The 17,700-nt window shown below is 43.0% G+C and overlaps 1 protein-coding gene across 2 annotated transcripts; it reads left to right on the top strand.

Moving 5' to 3' along the window:
* The first annotated feature begins 84 nt into the window (after nucleotides 1–84).
* Nucleotides 85–12,392, top strand: LOC129748198 (serine/threonine-protein kinase TBK1-like). 2 transcript variants are annotated; one of them, XM_055742715.1, is made up of 6 exons: nucleotides 85–291; nucleotides 362–1,559; nucleotides 1,626–1,905; nucleotides 1,990–2,065; nucleotides 11,324–11,950; nucleotides 12,020–12,392. In XM_055742715.1, exons 2-6 carry the CDS (start codon nucleotides 446–448, stop codon nucleotides 12,128–12,130), a joined length of 2,208 nt encoding a protein of 735 aa, XP_055598690.1. In that variant the 5' UTR covers nucleotides 85–291; nucleotides 362–445; the 3' UTR covers nucleotides 12,131–12,392. The 2 variants fall into 2 exon arrangements, with proteins under 2 accessions (XP_055598690.1, XP_055598689.1); XM_055742714.1 differs by having other exon boundaries at nucleotides 85–1,559.
* Nucleotides 12,393–17,700: the final 5,308 nt, after the last annotated feature.

Here is a 17,700-nt window from a genome sequence, read left to right as displayed (position 1 = left end):
TTCACACGAGATTTAAATTTCGAACTGCTGGCATCCCAGCCGTTACCAAATATTTGATCCGATAGGACCTTTTGAAATGTGATCCAATGTTCCTCGCGCGAGTGTTTTGATAAAATTTCGTCAACCAAATTCGTTCTTCATGTTCGTTTAGAAAGTTGGCTAATAAAATTATAGTGAATCGATCAGTCTGGTTGTGCTAAAAGTGATCGTCTAAACTGTTAAACGTTGCCTTAATTTTTGTGTTGTAATTCGTCATTTGTTTTGTTAGCTGGCCGTCATTCTAGAACAAAGGCAAGGATTGAAAATTTGGAAAACAAATTCACGGAAGTTGTTTTCTCATCAACATTAATTTTTCCACCAGAATTTGCATGTGTTGTAAGCGTTGTGTTTTTCTGGATTATCTTGATCAATCAGAGTCACTTTAAATAACACAACAACCGGAATTATGAATTCCTTTTTGCGAGGCTCTACCAATTATGTCTGGTGCACTACAAGTGTTCTGGGGAAAGGAGCCACGGGGGCTGTTTTCCAGGGAGTCAATAAACATAACGGGGAACCAGTGGCCGTCAAGACCTTCAACCAGCTTAGCCACATGAGACCTCACGATGTGCAGATGCGAGAGTTCGAGGTGCTCCGTAAGGTCAAGCATAATAATATCGTAAAGCTGCTGGACATTGAAGATGATCAAGAGGGACGGGGAAAGGTCATCGTCATGGAGCTATGCACTGGGGGCAGCCTGTTCAACATTTTAGATGATCCGGAGAATACATACGGCTTGCCACAGAGGGAGTTTCTGCTGGTTCTGGAGCACTTGTCCGCTGGAATGAAGCATTTGAGGGACAACAACCTGGTCCATCGAGATTTGAAACCAGGAAACATTATGAAATATATCTCGGAAGATGGGCAAACGATCTACAAATTGACCGATTTTGGGGCTGCCCGTGAACTGGAAGAAAACCAGCAATTCGTATCACTTTACGGTACCGAAGAGTATCTGCATCCGGATATGTACGAAAGAGCTGTGCTGAGGAAGTCCATCAATCGTAGTTTCACCGCTAATGTCGATCTCTGGTCGATTGGTGTAACTCTTTATCACGTGGCTACGGGAAATCTTCCGTTTCGGCCATATGGTGGTCGTAAAAATAAGGAAACCATGCATCATATTACCACAAAAAAGGCCCCCGGAGTTATCTCAGGTACACAAACAAGCGAAAATGGACCGATTGAGTGGTCTCGGCATCTGCCCCCTCACTGTCAACTGAAGGCAGGCTTGAAGTTCCTAGTCACCCCGCTGCTAGCGGGTTTGCTCGAGGAAAACCAGAAACGCATGTGGTCTTTCGACCGTTTCTTCTACGAAGTTCAGCACATCCTGAATAAGAAAGTGCTGCACATTTTCTATGCTAATCGGGCCACCTCGATTGAGGTGTACATGGATCCCGAGGAAACGTTCTTCAACTTGAAAGAGCATATTTTTGTGCAAACGGAAGTGCCCCACAGCTCGCAGCTATTGCTGTTGGAGTCAGAACTGTTTGAATTGAAAGTGGGTGCTAACAATAGTGGTAAGGCTTTAATTGAATATTTTGAATAATTCACATTCTTACTTAAAATATTCGTTATGATCTCAGCACGTGGCTACCAATCGACCGAATCGGAAGCGCCGCTGATGTTGTTCAACATCGAGAACAACAACGTCACACTACCAACCGAGCTGGACTTGCCCAAATTTCCTTCGTTCCCGAGCGGCGTTTCGGTCGAGAACGATGCCAGTCTTGCCAAGGTAGGCTGCTCGGTGGGCCACGAATGCAAACGGCGAGTGGAAACCTTTTCCTCGCTGGACACGCTGATGAACAAGGCCGTGGAGCAGTTCGCGGGGCTGCTGAAGAATTTGCTGCTCAAACTGCTGGAGTGAGTGTCAAGAGTGTAGATCTCATGTTTCATTCCGTTCGAAATTTTCATGGAGAATTAAATTTTGCCTTATTATTATTTCAGTCGAGTCAAACATCTCGAGGACGTTGGCAATTCAATTTGGGAGATTTCGGAATTGGTGGAAGTAGCTGTTCTAAATGTAAGTATATTCGACTTTTTAGGACCAAAATCGCAACCAGTTCGCTTTGTATTGTAGCTTATAGCTACTCAGTTTCTACTGATAATTTTTATTGGCTTATTAATTCCACAACACTTGGCGATAAATACGCCAAGCGATAACCCATTTAACGATTCCAATAGCTATGAAGATTCTATCTCCACGCTAATATTGTACTGCTATCACAAATTTCTCGACTCAGTCAGTATGAGATGATGATGAGTGGGACATAAAAAGCCATACTTTCTAAATGTTTCCTTTACAGTTTAAAAAATATGCATCATATTTTTTTTATTTGTCGACCTTATTGTTAATTTATCGGCCTTATTGGTGAAAAGTGGTGCCTTTTTTTTTTAATAAGAACGTCTTAAGATCATAAAATTTTATAGATGGATAGAAACTTAGAAGAAATGAAAGATGGTGAATGTGAGCGGATAGAATTTATTTAGAAGCGTAATCATTTCACACCAAATTTTTGTTCAGCACGGGCCAACTACTATGCAATGGTATATGCAGATATAGTTGCACCTTCCACCACCTACCACTACACATTAGCCCCACAAGCGGAAACTTGCAGTGCGAACGAACAAAAATATATGTGATCGCTCAGATTAGCTCCCTTTAACTCAGAACGAATCTATCAAGTGTAGCCTTCTCAGTTTGTTATCATCGCGTTTTGATACAACCAGGGTTTAGTTGTAAATCGATACAGTTGATTCAAATATTTTTAAATGGGAGTATGACATTTGGCATAAAGCCATTTGGCATAATGCCTTTTGGCATAAAGCCATTTGGCATAAAAGCCATTTGGCATAAAGGCCATTTGGCATAAAGGCCATTTGGCATAAAAGCCATTTGGCATAAAGCCATTTGGCATAATTCAAGCTTACCGAGTGGTGACTGTTTAAATAAACTTTTTTTTCTAATTTTGCGGCGTTGCCGCAAACATCGAGGATGCAGGGGGTGAGGCGGCACAAAGCCGCCGAGGCTCCCCAATCCGAGGTGGCCGCCGACCCGCCGTCGGAAGCGGCGGCCTTATTACATTGGTCTAGGTCTACTGGGGCCTCCTAGGTTTACGTGAAAGCTAGGGGTGATCCCTCAGCCCCGTCCGCCGCGCGATAGCGCGAAGGACACACTTTCATGAAAGTTCGAACGCGCAGCGTGAGGAGTCGGTTCAAGCTTAGGTCTAAACGCCTTACTTATTGCGGTTCTAAAAAAGTCAACACCAGCCTCCTCACGCTGCGCGTTCGAAGTTTTATTAAATATTGTCCTTCGCGCTATCGCGCGGCGGACGGGGCTAAGGGATCACCCCTAGCTTTCACGTAAACCTAGGAGGCCCCAGTAGACCTAGACCAATGTAATAAGGCCGCCGCTTCCGAGGGCGGGTCGGCGGCCACCTCGGATTGGGGAGCCTCGGCGGCTTTGTGCCGCCTCACCCCCTGCATCCTCGATGTTTGCGGCAATGCCGCAAAATTTAAGAAAAGAAAACATGCAACGTTGTCCGAAAAGTGAATCTCAACGTGATCACACGAAAAAAGAAGTTATGCCAAATGGCTTTATGCCAAATGGCTTTTATGCCAAATGACCTTTATGCCAAATGGCCTTTATGCCAAATGGCTTTTATGCCAAATGGCTTTATGCCAAAAGGCATTATGCCAAATGGCTTTATGCCAAATGTCATACTCCCTTTTTAAATAATTAAATCTTTGGGGGCTGAAATCGTTTCTTGGTCTGTCAGTAGAAACGATGTCAAATTTCAGCTCATTTGGTTTATTTTACTCTACGGGGTCGATTAACAGCGCTCAAGTTTGCATGGAAATTAGACACCATTTGTTGTGGGGAAATTGCAAAATCCTCTTTTTCTGCCTGCCGGATTTGCAGCGAACGCCTGTTTTGAAGGACAATCTTCCGGCATTCTTGCAACATGTCATGCCCAACGTATCCGTCCAGCCTCCGCCAACTTTTGAATATTCGATTCGCCGTAGAAGCGCTCGAGCTCGTGGTTCTTTTTTCGCCTACACATTCCGTTCAGGTGTATGCTTAACACTCGTCGCTAGAATATTCTGATTGAGTTTGCGCAGATCTCCCTCGAGCAACACCCTCGTCTCGTGTCCGTCTCATAAGAAAGGACAGCCGGTCTCATAAGAAAAAGAAGAAGTAACACTGCGTGTCTTGTGTAACTTTTGTCATTTTCAATGATATTAAAAATCTAAAATCTTTATTTTTCGTCTTTGCGTCTTCGAGTAAATTCCGTTTAAGTTTGTTCCGGAGAGGGGACGAAGTGTACTTATTTCGATCTACATTTTTTGCACTGACCACACTGACTTGACTCTTAGAACAAAAATTCAACCATTTTCTGTCTATTTTTTTGTTGTCAGCTTTTGCAGGTTCGCAATACCGACGGCAGGTGGCGAACCTGAAAAGTTTGACAAAAAATGCCCTGTAGGAAAAATGGTCCTGTTTAGCCCGATTTTATGGTAGAAATTGCGTGTTTTATTTTTAAAGTTGGGTGGCATTTCCTAACTGGGATAGCATTTCTTCAATTCGATCGATGCGCACTCTGGAATCGACATTGCGTACTGTTGGAAAAATTATTTTTTTTTTGTTTTTTTTCTGGAAAAATTATCCAGAAAACGAAATCGAGTGTCCAGTCAGTATGGTCAGTGTTTTTTGCTAAAAGCAGCAATTTTGTTTGTTTCTCCATTCGCCTATCTTCAGACACTGATTAACTGGAGTGGCATCTGGTGAATATAAAAACAACTGTAGCATCGCTTTCAAGTTCTCAGTGACCAGTGGATTTGTACCTTTTTGCAACTGAAGCGACATCGGGCAGAAATATTGGTAACTGTTGCATTGATTTCGTATTGCGTGTTGCATACCCATCGGGCGATTAGGGAAAGTCATGTGCCAGCTGGTAAACGGTGGATAATATGCAACACGAGACCCCATAGTGGTCATATCACCTCTTATTCACAACTCCTATCTCTACCTCCCCGTGGTGCCGGCTGGGGTGCGAGTAACCTAAGCGGAGATCGGGTACCCAACCCCGGTGGATGCTTTGGTCGCATGCAGACTGAGAAGGTGGCCGCACGCGTCTGTTCCCCAGGTCAGGGGCGGCGTGCAACAACAACCGAGCGTCTGTTCTCCAGGTCAGAAGCGGCTCAAACAGCGTCTGTCTTGCAGCAAGCGGCTGAATTTATTAAATGCGGCTCCCGTCAGCTAAGTCCAAGATGGCAGCCCCATCGCGGGATAGGGACTTTAGGCTAACAACCTACTGCTCCCGATTCATAAACTTGTTACGGAATCCGAAAGAAATGACCGATCTGGAACTTTGGCGACGACTTTTAGCATGAAAACACGGACACGAATTGGAACTTGGAATGTTTTAACCCTTGCTCAACAAGGCAAGCTGGCTCAACTTGCTAGAGAAGCTAGCCGCCTCAAGCTTGAAATTCTGGGACTGAGCGAAGTCCCTTGGCCTAACACTGGAGAACACAAGACACAGTCCGGACAAGTCCTGCTTTACTCTGGCACACGAGGAGAACATGCTACTCGGGAACGAGGAGTTGGTTTCCTGTTAAGCCCGCAGGTCTACGCGGCCCTCATTAGGTGGGAACCGATAAACGAAAGAATAATCGTAGCCAGATTTAGAACACGGGTTAGAAACCTTACAATGGTCCAGTGTTATGCGCCAACTGACGTTGCCAATTTGCAGGAGAAAGAGCAGTTTTACAGTCAACTGAACAGCGTGGTAGAGAGAATTCCGAAGGGTGACATTCAAATCCATTTGGGCGACTTCAACGCAAAGATTGGCTCCGACAATCAAGACCTTGAGCGCATCATGGGGCGCCATGGCCTAGGACAGATGAGCGAAAACGGAGAGCTGTTTGTAGAATTTTGTGGCAACAACAACATGGTGATCGGTGGATCGCTCTTCCCCCATCGACCAGCACATAAGGTCACTTGGGTATCCCGAGATGGTCGAACAGAAAATCAAATTGACCACATACGCATCAGCCGAAAATGGAGAAGGAGCCTTCTTGATGTCCGCAACAAGCGAAGCGCAGACATTGCATCTGACCATCACCTCGTCCTTGGCGAGATACGACTGAGAGTTGCGCGTGTCCAACGGCGCGAGGAGAAAGTCGGGTGTCGATACGACGTCCGCCGGTTGGAGAATCCAGAGGTGAAAAGGACATACGTTGAACAGCTAGAATCCCGAGCCTCGGAGCTGCCGACAGACGGAACAGTCGAAGAACAGTGGTGTGGAATCAAGAATGCCTTTATCACGACGAGCCATGGTACTCTCGGTAAAGTTTGTGGAAGAAGAAGCGAATGGATGTCGGATGAAACTTGGAGGATGGTCGATGATCGGAGAAAGGCGAAAGTCGGAATTGAGCAGGCATGTACCGGGTCAGCCAAGGCAGCCGCCCGCTTACGATATGCGGAGCTGGAAAAGGCAGTTAAACGAGCTTGTAGACGAGACAAGAGAGCCTGGACAAACTCCCTAGCCGAAGAGGGAGAAAGAGCCGCCGCCAATGCAGATATCCGATTACTTTATGACATTTCTCGCCGCCTCAGTGGTGCAAGGACTAATGCAAAAATGCCGCTGAAAGACCGAGCAGGTCAGTTATTGACCTATCAAACAGATCAGCTCAAACGATGGACTGAGCACTTCGAACAACTCTTCCGAGTCACGAATAGCGATGGCCAACGGAACCCTCAGCTTGATGCGCCAACAGTAAGTCGCATAAATGGCGTCAACACGGAAGCGCTCTCGCTGGCTGAAATAGAAGCGGCAATCAAAAACATGAAATCCAACAAAGCACCTGGGATCGATTGCATCCCTGCTGAAATGCTGAAAGCCGACCCTGCCCTGTCAGCACAAATGTTGCACCGTCTTTTCGCTGACATCTGGGATACTGCAACATTCCCGGCCGACTGGATGCAGGGTATCCTCGTAAAGGTCCCGAAGAAAGGAGACCTGACAGAGTGCGGTAACTGGCGAGGCATAACGTTGATCTGTACAACCCTCAAAGTACTCTGCAAAGTGATCCTGAACAGGATCTAGGAGAAAATCTACGCTACACTCCGACGGCAACAAGCTGGATTCCGATCCGGACGATCATGTGTGGACCACATCACAACGCTACGAATCATACTGGAACAAATCAACGAAATCCAGGACTCTCTTCTCCTGGTGTTCGTTGATTTCGAAAAAGCATTCGACCGACTTAACCATGAAAACATCTGGGCGGCTCTAAGGCGACGAGGGGTCCCAGAGAAACTAGTCCATCTCATCGAAGCACAATACGAGGCATTTTCGTGCAAGGTCTTGCACGACGGTGTCTTGTCCGAACCAATCCCGGTAACTGCTGGAGTGAGACAAGGATGTATTTTATCACCGCTACTTTTTCTTATCGTAATGGATGAGATTCTGACTGGATCGATCGACTGTGCACCGAACCGAAGATTGCCGTGGAATTCTTCAACAATGGAGCATCGAAACGACCTTGACTTGGCTGACGATATTGTTTTGCTCGCCCAAACACAACCAGATATGCAGAGCAAACTCGACGACCTCACCGAAAGTTCCAAGGCAGCAGGTCTCAAAGTCAATGTCGGAAAGACCAAGTCGATGGAGATCAACACAGGAAATCCCTCCAGTTTCATGGTAGCTGGGCAACAAGTTGAGAAAGTGGAGTGCTTCCAGTATCTTGGTAGCCAGATAACGCCTGATGGTGGTACCAGGAAAAACATCGAAACCCGGATCAGAAAGGCCCGATTTGCGTTTGAGAGTCTCCAAAACATCTGGCGGTCACGCCAGATCTCTCTACGAACAAAAATCCGAATCTTCAACTCAAACGTCAAATCCGTATTGCTGTACGGGTGCGAAACTTGGTGCACATATGCGGTGACGACGCGAAAACTGCAAGTATTTGTAAACCGCTGCCTGCGGAATATCATCCGCGCTTGGTGGCCTGGCAACTGGATCTCGAATGAGGAACTACATCGCCGGTGTCATCAAAGGGCGCTAGAAATTGAGATTCGGGAACGTAAGTTAAGATGGATTGGGCACACGCTGCGAAAAGATGAAAACGAGATTTGCAGAGAGGCGCTAGATTGGAATCCAGAAGGTCATCGAAGAAGAGGCACAGAAACTCGTGGCGGCGAAGCCTAGCCGCTGAAATCCGAACTGTCGACGAGAATCTTGACTGGGACCAGATGAAGACGCTGGCTCCGGATCGTCAACAGTGGAGGTCTTTTACCACGGCCCTATGCACCGGAGGATCGGCGCGGGATCATTAATACCGTATTTTTTTTCACCTGGAGGCAAACTAGAGGCAACCTAGGTTCGCTCTAACTGCTGTCATCGTGCTCATTTATTGCTCGAGAGGCAACCTAGGTTCGCTCGAAAAACGGACGGAGTCGCCCTCAGAAGGAAGTCAGTTTTGCGAGAAGTTCACCAATACTCTCAACGTTGTTGTCAAAACATTAAACAGCTGTTTTTGGCTGAAAGCAAAACAGTTGAAATAATGAACGGGAAAATGATTATTGCCGCGATTTTGAACCTCTCAGCCAATCAAAATCGTACTATCTGCTGTCCAGTGCATCCGGACACGAAAAAAGGCAATCCGGATGTGAAGAACCGAATGAAGAAATCCAGAAGGGAGAACAAAATGACAGCTGCATGTAAACACTGCGCTCGTTCTCACGCACACCTACGTATGGAATAACTCGAAACCCGAAAGTTGCTTTTTCATTCTGACGGTTCCAGAGCCAAATCCGGAATAAAAAAAAAATACGCCATAAGTAAGTAAGTAAGTATGTGCCAGCTGTACCAATACGATCAATGGGTTCGATTGCGTGAGAGAGATTTTCATTTGACTTGTGTTGGCGTCACTAATGCTGCTGCTCGTGTCGTGAAAACTCTGCTAAAAACGCTTTCTGGATGAGTGATGATTGTGCTGCCCTTTATGAGAATGCTCAATTACGCAATATTGCCTTTACGCCACCACCTGAACCAACAGGAACAATCTTCGATCGTAAATTAAACAGCTCTGTTCAAATCCACCAGCTACACCCATTCTCATTTTAACACCTGCCCGATCTGATTTAGAATCTGCAAACCTGGTGTGATGGCCTTATGAAGCTGTATGGGTAGCGCGTTTTGAAGCTATTCAACGTTAATTCGTACGTTATGCTCTTCGTGAGCTGCCTTGGGAGAACTCTTCAAACCTGCCGCCGTATGCACAACGTTGTGCTCTGCTTGGGCTTCAGACGCTGTCAAATCGTCATACCATCGATCAATTAGTTACTGTTCGTGGCAAAGGTTCTTCGCAATGAAATCGACTGTTTCTGGATATTATCTCGTTACAATATATATACACCAGGAAGAGCTCTCCGACATCGTTTCTTTCACTGGAAACAAGAAGTACGCGCTACGGCAACAACGACCCCTTACGTTCCGCAAAAATAAGCTTCTTTCGTCATTACACTCTGTTTGGTTTTAATGTCTCAACTGCAACCTTTAAACGCCTGATTGAATGTAACCTTCGTGATCAAATGAGAAACAATTAACAAGGACTGAATATACGATTTCTTTAAATTTAGCATGGATCTTCTTAAATCTGGACGCACTGCTTATTATGTGTGTGGTATCTTGATATAAATCGTCTTTGCGCCCCCACCATACAGACCATACAGACAATATATGAGAGCCCAACTCAACCGACGATGTTTAGCAATCGATAGCACAACTGACCTTTGTAGAGTGTAGCAAGCAATCAAGTCAGTTGTGCGGCAGTCTGGATTTGGATCTTAATAAGGTCTAGACCCGGGACTCCACAATGTGCTTTTTGTTTCCGATTCTTTAAGTTCATGATTTGTCTGTTGAACCAGGGTACTTAGAGTTTCGGTGACGTCAATTTTTTTATACCATAGCTCCTAGTTGTCGGATCTGGAATGTTTTGACAGTACTTTGTAAATGTTTTCTCTATCAGTGCTTAAAATTTCATCACGATTCAAGTTACACGTGATGGAAGCCGCGAGACGCAAATTCATTTTGGACACCCACGTAAAAAACCCGACGGGTTCAAAAACCGCGAGATCTGTAGAGATGGTTGAATCGACCGTGTGCAGCGTACTCAAACGTTTCCGTGAGATGCATACTATCGATCGGCAGGTTCATACCAAGCGTTATAGTGGACCTAAAGATCGAAAACTGCATTTGAAGGTGTTGAGAACGATCAAGGTAAACCCAGGGCAGTCGGACTATGACATCGCCAAGAAATTCAATGCCGACCGGTGCACCGTCAGAAGAATTGGTCTTCGCGGAGGAATACGATCTTATTAAGCAAGCAACCTAACCGGACATTAAAGAAGAATCTAGAAGCCAAAGGACGTGCCCGGAAGTTATACAACAAGGTTCTAACGAAGTACGGCGGATGCATCCTGTTCATCGCCAGCATATACTTCGTGTTGGACGTCAAATGAATCCTTAATTCTTCACGTTTCAGTTTGCTGTAGATCTCCACCACCGCCGCAGATGTTCTGCTATATTAATGATGGTAGCAAAGCAGATGGATATGTTGAAAAATGTGCCCCGTATTTCATCCACCACTCGTTGAATAAAACCTTCTAGCGCCACATTGCACATCATGCACGAAGGACGTTGAGTTTCTTCCACATACCCGATGACGCAACTTTTGTTTGCGAAATTTATCCTAAGCGGGCTTCAGTTTTGTATGTTGTTCACTACGGAGTATTTTGGGCGCATTTTTGCCGTCAACAGATACTGGTCTGACTCGATGTTGACGCTTCGACAGGATCTGACGTCGATAATGTCCGAGAAGTGTCGGCTGTCTATCAATACTTGAGCCATCTCTGATGGCGTTTGGTTCGGTGATCTTCAAATGCACTTGTGTGGGAGGCGGGGCTGAAAGAAGTTAAAACTATTGGCTGGCTTGAAGGCGGCTTCTCGAATCCGCTGGTGGAGTCCATCGTCTCTTTGTAAACTTTGCTCAATCGAAGAACATTTGTCAACATTAAACCGATTATAATACGCTAGTTGCTGAAAAACTGACTCAACTCAAAATTTTTGTCTCTCTGTTTTCTCTCATTTCTTTGCAATTTTTCGGTTCCCTCTCTAATTCCAATGAAAATATGTATTGGATGGAAATGGGACCTATAGATAAATATTTCATTTACTTATTCACTCATTTTTATTTTATTTTTCAGAACGAGGCGTACCAGGACAAGGCATCGCAAATTGCAACCGATTTGAACACCTTGAAAAGTGCGTTCCAAAAAATTTCGGACCCGGTCCAGCAGCTGCACAATCGCTTCGTTGCCGAGGAATCGCTCAGCCGCGAGTGGATCACAGCCTATCGAGATCTTCGCAGCCCGAACAAGAATCGCGTTAACGAGAAGGCCAAATATCTGGTCGAGAGGCTGCGTGACTCCTGGCAACATTTGCTACGGGACCGAGCAACCCGATCGCTAACCTACAACGATGAACAGTTTCACGCCCTGGAGAAAATCAAAATCACCGAAACCGGCAAAAGAATCAAAACTCTGCTGAACGACGATGTTCGCCCGGCAGTAGAATTGGAAGCCGAATGTTTGGCCGATTGGTACAAAAAAGCCCAGACCATCTTCCTGCAGACTCAGTTTCTGCACAAGGATGTGACTTCACACGAGGAGACGTTGTTCGACATCCGGGATCGATTGGTTCAGATTAAGGAGGATTTGAAGGAGGACATAAAAAATGATGGAGAAGTGTCGAAGATTGCTAATGAATCAACCATGAATGAGCATAACATCGAATGCATCAGAAAAACAAAAGAAATGCAAAGTTATTTGAGGGTAAAATATTTTACTTTCGGTTTGTGGGCATTTGGCAACATTTTTTTTTTAATTTCGTTTTTTTTTCAGACTATGTACAACTATATGCGGGATATCAAAAAGACGGTTCAGCAAAACAACGAGCTAATTGAAGTTTTCAATATGGATCAACATTCCGTTAACGATGAAGAATCCACTTGATTTCCAAAGTTCCGTAATTAATTCGAGTGATAGTTTTTGTTCTTTTTTAAAACAAAACCAATTTATCTTATACTACTCCTATAGTATACATTTACTAGATAATGTCTATTATCCACATTGTAAGATGTTTTTATTTTCATGACTCAATATACCCCCAGGAAAAGATAATTAAAATAATGTTTTAATTTGATCAATCAACGAACACAGAGAAAGCTCGCCCATTCCACAAGAAACTGAGGGAAAAATTACATCCGCCCCTCACTGCTGGGGGCACATAACATGGAAACAAAATTACAGCAACCAACACGGCACCCGACGTCTGCAAAAACTTCCCCATTCCAAGCAAAAAAATGGGCCCAGGACAAAGACGGCGCTGTAGGACTCCATCCATTTGGATCTTTTAACGATGGTACATAGACACCCCAAAAGTCCTTGAGGCAAAACGGAAGAAAAATAATTTACACACCCAAAACCCGACGGCTGGTAAGCTTCTTCTTTCAATTCTTCCCCCCAAACCCCAAATAAGGCTTGGCTTCCATGTTTTATGGTCGCCCCTCCCGTATTGTGGGGAGTACCGGATAAAGGAAATGGGTGCGGGAGTGAGCTACAAAACAAAAACGGCAACCCACCAACATTGGCAACGATCAAACAGTGGGCTCTTTCCTACCCCAACCCAATCTACCGATTCGGTTTGCGGTTCCGTCGATTCCGTCATTCGGGAGACGAGCGTTGAAAGCATATAGGAGATTTGCTGATTTGTGCAGGATCTGCGGGTGCTAGATTAGTAGCTACCCCCTCGGTGGGTGGTGGTGCGTTTTATTATGTGAGTCCATCCCCCAAACTCCTCGCCGAACTCGCAGCATGTTATCACAGACACAGACGATTTAGAGATGGATGGCGGGATACTTCCTGCACGTGGCTGCCCTGTTTGTCACCGGGAATGCGCAAGCGTTCGGCTTGGGTTTTGTTGTTTGTGTGCTGGGGCCCGTGCCTCTCCGGCAAAGGAAGCCTCTTGCTGGTGCTAGTGTGACGGAATCGGATCCATCCATCCGTCTGCGATTGCTGTTTTGAAAGATGTAATCATTAAGCGCTGACAGAGAATGATTTGTCTGTTATTGGCAATTTCGAGTCATCCGTGGAAGGCATTTCGGCAGAACTTGAAATCATATCTTTTGGATGCTTAACGACTTTTGAATACAAATTTTATGTTAAACGTTCTTAGGATTCGAGCAGCCTTCATCTTATTCAGTCATAGAAGGTTTTCAATTTGAACATATTGTTGAGGTGTATTATGATAAATGTTTGATTTAAATTGAGCAATTTTAGCTACTGTAGATCGAATTGAAAATGTATTGCCTTTTTGTATTTCCTTTGCTTTAAGAATGATTTGTTAATTTTCAACTACTTTACCTTTTTTTTTAAATTTTTGACCAGTCATTCCTATAGAAATTAATTTGAGACCTTGTAGCCAAAAAAAGTAAAAGAGCATTAAAGTTATTTTCGATAAAATACGCTTTAAAGTTTTCGTGTTCAGCGGTTTTCCACACATGTTTCAAAACGTTATAGTTTTCGATCGAAAAAAAGCTCTCAGTACCTCATTTCTATCATGTTTCCAGATTTAGTGCAGATCTAATACATACTGATAATGGAATAATGTTAATTTAGGAAAAAAGTATAAAATATAGGTGTTAAGGTGGCGTTTTACAAGGAAATCAATTTTTAAATTTATCCAACTAAACTAAAAAAAATCAATATTACAACCATTAGACCGAGTGACGAATGAAATAATTGTATAAGGTAGACGTTTTTGAGTAAAGAACAAAAGTAATGTTGCTCAACTTTTTGTTGCCTATTAAGTTGTCTAATCATGTGAGCTCTTCACATTACGACTTTGAATTTATTTTTACAGTAGCCAGAATCTGTAGTTTTTTCAATTCCTTTATTTGAAACGACTCATACCTTGAGGCTTTCAGGAGCCAAACTCGTTCTAAATGTTTACAATATTTTTCTTAAGATCTGTTATCTTCCTATCGCAAAGTTTATGAACTCTGGAATTCAATGAGTTCATTGAATTTGTTTCTACTAAACTAACACCTGTGCTAATTTTAAAAGAAAAAGACAAGCTCTTCTGAAAAAGTACATATTTAAAATATCTCAGATCCTTAACTTAATATGGACCCAAAAAGCAAAGCTTTTTTCTTCAATAAAACAGCTTAGATCAATTAAGGCAGCTGATCTTCAGTAAAATATCCTCCACCCTCTGCCCAAACATTAGAGCGAGAAAGAAATACCGGCAGCAGCACAGCAGTAGTGTATGGTTGCCCGCTTTCGCCCACGCAATTCTGATGTCTGGCGTTCTCCGATCATCGTCGCACCAGCTTACGGGACACGGCCCGCTCGATTCTTATAGGACTATTTCATTCAACAGAAAAAAATCCCTATTAGCAGCCATGCAGCAGGACAAGCAAGCAACCATTCAAAAAAGGCAATTTGAAAATAATCTCACTTCGGTCGAACCTCACCGCGCGCGCTCTTTCTCTTGGTTGGGTGTACTTTACTCATTTTTTCCGGAATCCACTCCACTTCTGCGACGGGGTACAAAAATCCTCTCAAAGCTGTATGCGTGTGCCTCACTTTTTGCCTCGCTGGATGATGCAAATGCGAAAGAAAAAAAACAACAATAATGAAAAGAACGTCACCTCGTCGTCGCGTTGCGAGAGGAAAGTGTCCACGAGCCTGAGCAGAGAGCTCCCCGTCCACCATTTTGGGATACGAATTCGCCGTCGTGTGCCGTGGGATGTGTATACACATCTACCGTCTGCTGCTGCTGGCTGGCGGGCCCCGTTCATGAAAATATGTAAATACGAGAGCGAGAGAAAGAGACTTGAGTCGGTCGGTCGGTGCGGCCGCCGCCGCTATGCTTTGTGGCTTGCTTGCTGCTGGTTGGAGAGAGAATTTGCGGCTGGGGATTCTGAAGCTCGCCGAGGCATTTAAGAATCAAATCGATCTACCCTCCAGTGCGTTGAAAGAGATTGCACCATACCATACAATAAAAGTTTTTGTCAAATTGACAAAAAACTTACGAAAATTTCAACAGATCACTGAAAGTGTCAAATACGTATGTCCATCAGTGTATGTATAAATTTAACTTCATACACAAAGCCTTCTCGATTAAGACACGGTTCAAATTTTTCGCAGTTCGATGGGTTTCCAGAACAATAATTTTTAATAATGTTGATCAAGAATAATAAAAAGCTTAATGAATTATGATAAAAAATATAAACGGGGGCGGCCATGAAATGGGCAACTTAGGCTGGTCACCTTTTTTTCATAGATTTTCGAACTAATTTGCTCTCAACTCATTTCAAAACTACCTTCAATTTATTATATACTTACACCAATAAGTCCTTTTCAACGGGTTTTTTTTTTCGATTCTGAGTTTGCTTCTGATTTCGTCCGAATAAAAAACCACTTTCCAACCAATTTCGATTTTCGAGTTGGTACGAGTACGTATGTAGGTGTGCGTGAAAACGAGCGCAATGTTGACATGCAGCTGTCATTTTGATTTCCCTTCTCGGATTTTTTCACTCGGATCTTTACACCCAGATTGCCTTTTTTCGTGTCCGGATTGCATTGGCCAGCAGATAGTAGGATTTTGCTTGGCTGAGAGATTCAAAATCGCGGCAATAATAAATTTTCCTATTTCATTATTTCGACTATTTTGCTTTCAGTCACAAACAGCTGTTCGTTGTTTTGACAACATTAGTAACAGTATTGGTGAACTTCTTCCAACAATTAAGGCAGCTGACTTTATTCTCAGGGCAACTCCGTCAGTTTTTCGTGCGCAACTAGTTTGTCACTAGAGTAATAAATGAGCATGATGACAGCACTTAGTGCTCTACTAGGTTGCAACTGGTTTGCCACTGGGTGAAAAAAAACACGGTATAATATTGAGACTTAAGACAGACTATTAGGATATATTGACAGTTTTACACGAACACCACCTTAGCAGGAGGCCTCAGCCCTAACCTCAAACCATGGGAGAACAGAATCAATTTTTGAGAAGGGCGCACGATAAACGCGATTTTGCGGTACTAATATCGACAAATTCGCCCTGTGGAAAAGCGACACACAGATGCTCGTGTTTTGATTTTTTTGGGTGTTCAGGGCTGCCAAGTGCATTGATATTAGGAAAATGATTATATTTTTAAATTGAATTTTTATTGAAAAACGTTTTCATGAGTACTGAGAATTTGCAACTTTCCCGTAGATTTCTATTAGAATATGAAATTAAACGCAACATTTATCTGAACTGAATAACAACTGTCTGTATCGCACACTTAAACGATGTAGCGAATCATGTGAAAATAATATCAATAATCAGAGAGATTTTCATAGTCTACATAGACCTGGCTTTCATTAATTTACTTTTTTTTGTAACAGGGAATGATTTTGCATTCGTTTAGAAGTTGGAAACAACTCTTTTTACTTTACACGGAAAAAAATTGAGTGGTCATCCCAAAGACGCTGTCATGATAATTTTACCATTTCAGCGCTATAGTATTTTCAACCACGAAAAGTTTAACATCGATTTGGTGAAAGTGCTCATGAAACAATATTGAAATCACTATGTACCTGGTAATTTTCGATAACTCTCAATGTGTGTTGTCGAAAATACTATGGTCATGATAATTTCATCATAATTTCTATCACAACCACCGTCCGCATAGTAATTTTGACATTGTGGCACCAATTCATATCAACAAAATACTACGCACAGCGTACTTTTGAGAACAAAACATATTTGACTCAAAAACATAAGTGCGTATGATAATTTTACTATGGTAAACATTCTTGTTGTTTACACTAATTCAGGATCATTAATCATCAAACCCGTTTGTAAAAAAAAACTAATTTTGAGCTGCTTTATAGTTACATAACTTTGAAAATCATTCGAGAGCATCGGGAGAACACACTAACATTGACCGACGTGTGTCGGAAGTGTGAATTTTCATGTTTCAAATAATGTCATAATGCATGCATGCAAGTAAACAAACAAACATACATAGTAATTTTACTATTTAAATCAAGCTTCTCGCTCCTCCTAATCTTTATCATAACACATACTAGTTTCATCATGAAACATATTAATTTTACTAGGGACGAAGTAAAACAATGCATCATTTCATTGACAATTTTACTAAAACGCAGTCGAATTTACTCTGCGCAGCCAAATTGAGCAGATGGTAAAATAGCTATGCGTAAGGTATTATAAACAACAAAACATATTTGACTCAAAAATATGGTCGCCTGTTGTTCGTTTAAACCACGGATTTAGTAATATTACTATGCTTTTTTTTTGTGTGTACCGAGCAGCACATGAAAATATATTTCAGATTTTTAAATTCACCTTGAAAATTCATTAGCGGAAGATGGCTTATCTTCATCTATTTTATTAGAGACGCCCCGTAATGAATTCAAACGTTTAGCTGATGATTGTTAAAAAATTTAATCAATTCAGAAATATTATAATTAGTTTAAAAAAAACAAATACTGATTTTAGTAACGCA

Source organism: Uranotaenia lowii, chromosome 2 (assembly GCF_029784155.1).
Source record: "Uranotaenia lowii strain MFRU-FL chromosome 2, ASM2978415v1, whole genome shotgun sequence".
In the NCBI taxonomy this organism is placed as follows: Eukaryota; Metazoa; Arthropoda; class Insecta; order Diptera; family Culicidae; genus Uranotaenia; species Uranotaenia lowii.
The sequence above is the reverse complement of the archived record's forward strand: the minus strand, read 5'-3'. Positions and strand labels throughout refer to the sequence as shown.